The 7833-nt window shown below is 41.6% G+C and overlaps 1 protein-coding gene across 6 annotated transcripts in view; it reads right to left on the bottom strand.

The window, feature by feature from the left end:
• Positions 1-841: 841 nt before the first annotated feature.
• Positions 842-7833, bottom strand: part of Acsl6 (acyl-CoA synthetase long chain family member 6) — a 59526-nt gene continuing 52534 nt past the window's right edge. For all 6 annotated transcript variants that reach the window (XM_028879996.2, XM_028879997.2, XM_037201355.1 and 3 more), the window contains one exon: positions 842-1318. In XM_028879996.2, the coding sequence (XP_028735829.1) occupies positions 1181-1318 (138 nt within the window). In that variant the 3' untranslated portion in view covers positions 842-1180. The remainder of the gene's footprint in view (positions 1319-7833) is intronic.

Genomic DNA, 7833 nt, shown 5'->3' with positions numbered 1-7833 from the left:
CCAGATTCAGGATGCATCTAAATATGTGGTACAATTAAGGTTTAATGGTCAAACTTAGGAGCATCTAGAGATTCTAAGAATGGAATTACACCATTAGCAGATCTTGCTCTATGTTGGATTTAAATAGTTTTCTAGGAAAATTTTGAAGAAGTGCTTCCATATCATGTCATTGAAGAGCTATTTGGATATAACATCTATTCCTCCTTACATTTGCCTTAATAGTTATAAGAAGGAAAGCAAAGTTGTTCAGAATTTCAGCCATAGTGTGTTTCCCAGACTTGGCACAGACATACTGAAAATGGAAAGGGGAAAGATTCTAGCAGGAACACAAGTACACGGACTGTCACCCACCCCAAGAAATCACTGAGTGTCTTCCTTCTCCTGAGTGTTTGCCACGGCTCCATTTGCTGCAGTCAGCAGCTATCTTTTAAGCTTTATTATGGTAAGAATTCCGTAAAGACACATACCCTATATGTAGTTTTATACGTAGATTCTGAATAATTCAGTGAGTTTGATCAATGAGAAAATGTACTGAAAGAACTTTGGGAGATATTAAATAAATATAATACTTTTAAAAAGAACATCTACATTTCCTTTTTCCATATAAAAGTAAAAATCAGACAGAAGGCTTTTGCATCAACAAGGATGGTCATGTTAAAGGATGAGAGTCAGGTCACATGCAAACTACCATGTTTTGTTTGGGCGTGACTTCCCACATCTTGCTTTAAGTTTTGAGTCTGGCCTCACTGCGACCTTTGATGGTTATTTAATGAGGTAGTCCACATTGCCTAGACATTCGCTGTATCTGATTATTATTCCACAAATAATTAAGTACAATATATCAGTTACTTTTTTCCTTTATGTTTAATGGAATTCTGTGAACATTGCGAATATATTACTTTTAGTGGTACACAGTTCTTGAGAAAGTGTCTTGATTTGTTTTTACATTGCCATTTGCGATATTTTTTTAGCAGCTTGCTACAATATCATTTAATAAAAATAAAGTATACTTGGTGATGGTAGAGAAAATATTGTTAGAGACTTCACGGGTCAGGAAAGGCTCAGTCGCAAGATCGGGTGCTCGTTCCTTATCGGCTGTGTCACTCTGATTCCTCTCTTTCAAGAATGACCATACTATTGCTGCAAAGTTCACTGGACTGAGAAGAGCCCCCCTGGGGCTTCACATGGAGACCGAGTAAAGCTCTTCTATTTGTTTTTTGAAGTACTCTCTCAGCTCGGGTCTCTTAGCCTTTAGTGTTGGTGTCAGCAAACCGTTTTGAACTGAGAACATGTCACAATGGATGTAAATGGCTTTAACCTAAAAACCAAATGCAGAATATATCTTTAATAGGGAAAAAAACACCACAGCATTTATAGCATGCATGGTCAAAATAAACAGGCATAAAGGAATAGGCATCTTGACTTTAGCATACCATGCTAAGTCAAACTTATATTCAAACATGTTTCAGCCCATTTGATATTTCGGAAAGCCACCCTTTCCTCTTGTCACTCACTCACTCACTCACTCATTCATTCACTCAGCAACTCAATAGACATTAACAGGTTGCTTGCTCTGCTAGGCACTGAGAATACAAGGAGGAGTCTTAAATACCAACACCCAAAGTGGTATAAGTTAGTGTTTACAGAGCAGACTGAAGGATGCTGGGCAATTTTTAACATGATGTGCCGAGAGTGAAGAGCACAGACCTGAGTTAGGGAAGAGAGAGGTGTAGTTAGGGAAGGTTTTGCAGTCAAGTGAGTGTTAAATAAAAAAGCAACAGTTGAGGCTGGGGATGGCTCTTAGCTGGTGCAGTGCTCCAAGTATGAGGTATGCGTTCAATCCCTAGTGTCTTATAAAAACAGGGTGTGGTGTCACACAAGCAGCACTCATGAGGTAGAGGCAGGAGGACAAGAAGTTTAAAGTCACCCTTGGATATATGTCAAGTTCAAGTTCAGCTTAAGATACACGAGACCCTGTCTTAAATAAACAAATAGTCAAACAGCAAACAGGGAAATGTGGATGAAAGGAGGATACCACAGGCACAGCCCTCAAGAACAAAACCAGAAGTTGAGAAGAAGCAGGTGTCCAAAGGGATGGCTAAGTGGTTTCTTGTCATTATATAAGCAAGTCAAATGTGGGAGGTATGAGGCTGAAGACCTAGATAGTCCAGTGGCTGAGAAGGTCAAACTTTATCCTAAGCACGAGAGGAAAGGACTGGATTTTTTTTGTTTGAGACAGAGTTTCTCTGTGTAGTTTTGGTGCCTGTCCTGACTGGAGCTCTCTCTGTAGAACAGGCTGGCCTCAAACTCACAAAGATCTGCCTGGCTCTGCCTCCTGAGTGCTGGGATTAAAGGTGTGTGCCACCACTGTCCAGCTAGACTGGAGATTTTTAAAGAGTGCAACAGCACATGCATTGTAGAAAGAGGTCTCCAGGAGAAATTGGAAGATGGCTTTGGGAAGAGTTAAGAATGGAAGTATATGTTCCATTTGTTGAAAACAAGACAATAATCTACATCAGTAGTTCTCAGCTTCCTAATGCTGCCACCTTTTAATATAGTTCCTTATGTTATGGTGACCCCCAACCAGAAAAATTTTTTCATTGTTACTTATAACTATAATTTTGCTACTGTTATGAATTGTAATATAAATATCTGATATGTAGGCTATCTGATATGCAACCCCCGTGGAAGGTCATTTGACCCCCAAAGGCCTTGCACCCACAGGTTGAAAAACGCTGTTCTACACATAGGGTAGAGGCAGACAGAGATAGGTAAGCAGTTCAGAATGAATCAGAGACACAGTGACAAGATGTGATATGGAGGGAGGCTGCCGTGAGGACTCGGTGTCTGCTTTAGATGGCTGCCTAGAGACACTGTAATCTGTACTGAGTGCAAAGAGACAGGAAGACACAATGAGGTGGAACAATATTCTACTGTGGACAGTTTTGGTTTTTGAGACAAGATCTCACGTAGCTCAGGCTGGCCTTATTCACTATGCAGCTGAGCATGCTCTAAAACATATGACTCCCCTTTCTTTCTCCACCTCCCCAGTGCTGAGGTAATAAGTAGACATCACTACACCAGTTTCTGTATCATCGAGGGCGGGACCCAGGGTTCTGTGTGTGCTGGGCAAGCACGCTACAATTGAGCTACATCCCCAGCCCATGCCATGAACTTTTGTCAAGTCTTTTAGAGGGGGCACAGAAAGATCTGATCTAGCTCTCACTACTGCCTTCTATGAGGCAGAGCCCAGGCTTCTCAGACAAAAGCTCTTTGCAAGGCATAGTGAGTACATGGGAGGATGGAGGGATGGCCTAGGAGTGTCTCATAGTGCTTCTGTCGTACTGGGCTCCAGCGGGAAGGCTCCCAGGCAGTTCTCCGAGAATATTATATCTGAACTGGGGATGAACACTGGAGTGGCACAATCTCTAAGAAATTGTCTCCTGCTAACTGGGACCAAGGTAGGTGATTTTTGTTGTTTAATGAGTTTAATAACTCCTATTATTAAAGCATGAGCTGGCTAAAGATCATTGTAATATATACTTTAAAATTGTGTCAAAGTGTGTATGTTAAAATACAAACACAGATTCAGGAATAGCTTTAGATAATCAATGTTCACTGAGCATATACAGTGTGTCAGGTACTGTGTGTCAGGAATACAAAGACACACAAATAGCTTTTACTCACATGGAACCTACAATTCAGTAAGAGATGCCAGAGCTGGGCATAACTACTGTAGGGTGAGGAATACCAGTTCTCTGCTATCCATCCCCACTCCCCCATGCTAATGAACCCGGATTTAGTTTGGGTCCAGGACATACCATGACAGTCCACTTCTCAGCTCTGCATTGTGGCTAGAGGATAGCCATGAGATCCATATTTGGTTACTAAGAAAGAAAAAAAATTGCTTCCCTAATAAAAAATTCAGACCTGGCTACCTCTGTCTCCTCTCCTCTTCCTGACTCGAATGTGAGTGGTGCTGAGAGCTGTTGCAGCCACCTTTCACCACGGGGTGAAAAGACAACATACTAAGATCAGAGAGAAGTGGAGAGACAGGAAGAGCCCGTGTCTTTGAGGACCCGAGCCCACCTGGGATCATCCATCTTTCCACTTATGCAAAGAAGCAAAACCCAGTAGACTGTGAGCCAGTGTGAGCTTCTGTGTGAGTTGACTGCCTTTCTTTCTGATAAGTCACACCCCAGTCTTGGCAGTATTGGGGCTGTGTTTCATTTTTATGTTTCTTTTCATTGTTATGACCATAACACCTGACAGAAACAATTTAAAGGAAGACCAGTGTCTTCGGGTTCAAGGTGTCAGAGGGATTGAGTCCCTCGTGGAGAAAGACAATGCATTGGAATGCAGTAGCTCCAAATTCTCTATTATTTCATCCCATAAGAGCATGAGCTTTCCAGGGGCTGGAGAAATAATTCCATGGTTATTAAGAGCACTGGCTGGCTGCTCTTCCAGAGGACCCAGGTTCCATTACTAGCACCTACATGGCAGCTCACAATTAACTACCTGTAATTCCAGTTCCCTAGGATCTGTTGCCCTCTTCTGGCCTCTGAGGGCACTGCCTGTATGTAGTGCGTGGGCATATATCCATACAGGCAGAAACACCCATACATATAAAATATTGAAAATTTTCTCCATATGCTTGCTACTCAAAATAGGAAAGATTTCTGAGGACTAGGACTGCAAGTCTTTGTAAAATGCAATTTTCCCCCAGTGTGTTGTTATCACACATAAACCATCCTAAGACACTTGAAGTTCTTTGAAACAGGTCCCAAGGAGGAAGCTTAGGATACTGAGAAGCACGAAACATACACAGGCCACTTCTCAGGTGGTGTGACATGGAGTGTAGTGGGTATGAAAGTCAGGGACAGGAAGGCTGGGGTAGGGAGAGACGAAGAGGTTTGTGGAGGTGGGGTGAAAGAGGGGTAGGTAGGAAGGTCAGATGGTTAGAGATGGGGAAGTTAGAGAGATTTGAGCTCTGGCCCCAAACCAACAAGACAGCACATTTTATGTAAAATGTCACGGAAGGTCTACTTTTTTAAATTGGGAATTACAGGGCTAGAGTGATGGATGGGGGCGTTAAAGGTGCTCACTGCTTTTACCAGGACCAGGGTTTGGTTCCCAGTACCTGCATGGATGCTCACAACAATCTCTGCCAGTTCCGGGGCTTCTGACGCCCTCTTCTGGCCTCTGGGACCTTGCATATACCCAGGGAGAACACTTACATAAAATAAACATGAATAACAACTTTAAAAAACTTTTTAAAAGTTTAGATATCACCATTTTGTGGTGAAATTTTTTTTGGATTTATTTGTTTTTGTTTGTTTGTTTGTTTGTTTTTAAACATGGTCTTGGGTAGTTTGGGATGGTCTTCAACTCCCTATATAGCTTAGGATGGCCTTGAACTCTTTTATCTCCCTGCTTCCCCCTCTTGGGATAGTAGGGCTACACGACCACACCTTTCTCCTACCCTCTTTTGTTTATGAAGTTATTATGATTTTTTCCAAGGAGAGGCAAAGGCCAGGATACAACGTCTGCAGCCTGGCTACCAGCTCTTCTGATTTCCTAGTGGGACATGGGGAGCATTTGGTTTACTTGGGCAGGACTCTACATTCAGTCCCGGAGAGAGAGACTGGAAATGTAGCTGTGATGGCAGAAGCCATAGAAAGTGCAGCATAGGAACAGTAACTTTCACAGAGAGAGCTCCATGACACTATTTAGGTGGCGTGGACACTGAAGGGACAGGGTCTCAAGGGGAAGGGCTTAAAACAGGCAGATTTGGGGTGTCTGTCAAATCAGCTCCTGGAGCGCAGCTGAGCACGCAGCCCCTCCACACAGCTGTCTGCGGGACTGTTCTGCCTGAGCTTGCACCACCAGATCCAGCCCTGCAAAGAATGCCAAACAGGCCCGAGGCCTGAATCCAGCTCACAATTTAGCCCCTCAGTGAGCAGATCAGAGCAACACCGCCTTCAGGCTGTCAAGAGCTGCCTTGGGTCCATTTACATTCTTCCAGAAAATACTTATACAATCGACTTGAGTGACTCAAAGTCTGGGCAGTGGATGGGAAAAAAAAAGAAAGAAAGAAATCAGATCCATTGTTAATGATGACTTTAACTGTGGGCACCAAACTTTGAGCTGTTTTCAGGAGGGAGGTCAACGATAAGGCATGAATTTGTTTTGTGCATTAATTATATGCTTTCTAGAAAGTTGTCTATGAGTGTACTAAAAAGGAGGATTCTTAATCTTCATTTATGTCCATAAAACTGGCTTTCCAATTTTATTTATGTAATTATTTTTATGTGTATGAGTGTTTTGCCTGTGGAGACCAGAAGAGGGTATCAGATCCCTTGGAACTGGAGTTGCAGACAGTTTTGAGCCTCCATGTGGGTGCTGGGAATCAAGCCCAGGTCCTCTGGAAGAGCAACGACTTCTCTTAACCACCGAGCCATCTCTCCAGCCCCATACGTATATAGGTGTGTGAGTATGTATGTATGTATGTATGCATGTATGTATGTATGTATATATGTATGTATGTATGTATATGTATGTGTGTGTATGTGTGTGTGTATGTATGTATGTATGTATGTATTATGTTTATTTTTGAGACACTGTCTCCCACTGTGCAGCTCTGGTTAGCTTGGAGCTCTCTACATAGACTCACAGGGATCCGCTTGCCTCTGCCTCCTGAGTGCACTACCATGCCTGGCTCTTTCTAACTTTTAATACATTTTATAGAAGAAATAAGAAAGAAAATGCCTAACAGTCGCTTTCTTTCTTGAAACTTGTCACTGAAATGAGATTTATAGAACTTTCATTAAAAAAAAAAACTGTAACATTTAAACATTGCATTGGAATGAAGTATCTCCAAATTCTCCATTTATTTCATCTCATAAGAACATGAACTTTCCAGGGGCTGGAGAAATAATTCCATGGTTAAGAGCACTGGCTGCTCTTCCAGAGGACCCAGGTTCCATTACTAGCACCTACATGGCAGCTCACAATTAACTACCTGTAATTCCAGTTCCCTAGGGTCTGTTGCCCTCTTCTGGCCTCTGAGGGCACTGCATATACATAGTGTGTGGGCATATATCCATACAGGCAAAACACCCATACACATAAAATAAAAATACATAAAATCTCAAAAACCTTTTTTAAAAAGCAACAACAAAAACCATAAGCATTTGTATATTTGAAGAACCATAGTACTTTCAGTTCTTCAAAGGTATTAACTCAAGTTTGCTTGTAGATAATAAAGACAAAAATAAATAATTTAAGATGAAAGATAGAAATAAAAAAAAAACACATTTCTATGAGTCAGGCAAATGATAAATCTATTCCCGAATACAGTATGTCTAAGGAGAGGTCCACTGGTTAGAAGTTGAAAAAAATCTATTGTGTCAAATTTCATTTTGTATTGTCTATGCAAATTAATGAGGCACACAAATACAAAGAACATTATTAAATCGCAATTAAGTGTGCTCAAATATCTGCTAGTCATCCACATCATTTAATTGTTGATAGAATTTTTTTTGTTGTTGTAATGTAATTTCACATGTGATGATGTATAATTTTTTTTTTTTACTGGTAACATCTTTCTTTTTCTAAATATATATATATTTTTGTGATATATATTTTTTATTTTACAATACCATTCAGTTCTACATATCAGCCATGGGTTCCCCTATTCTCCCCCCCCCCACGTCCTCCCCTTACCCCCAGCCCACCCTCCATTCCCACCTCCTCCAGGACAAGTCCTCCCCGAGGACTGTGATCAACTTGGTAGACTCAGTCCAGGGAGGTCCAGTCCCTTCCTCCCAGACT

This window comes from Peromyscus leucopus, chromosome 8b (genome assembly GCF_004664715.2).
Source record: "Peromyscus leucopus breed LL Stock chromosome 8b, UCI_PerLeu_2.1, whole genome shotgun sequence".
Taxonomy (NCBI): Eukaryota; Metazoa; Chordata; class Mammalia; order Rodentia; family Cricetidae; genus Peromyscus; species Peromyscus leucopus.
Note: the sequence above shows the minus strand (reverse complement) of the source record. Positions and strands in the feature narration are given on the sequence as shown.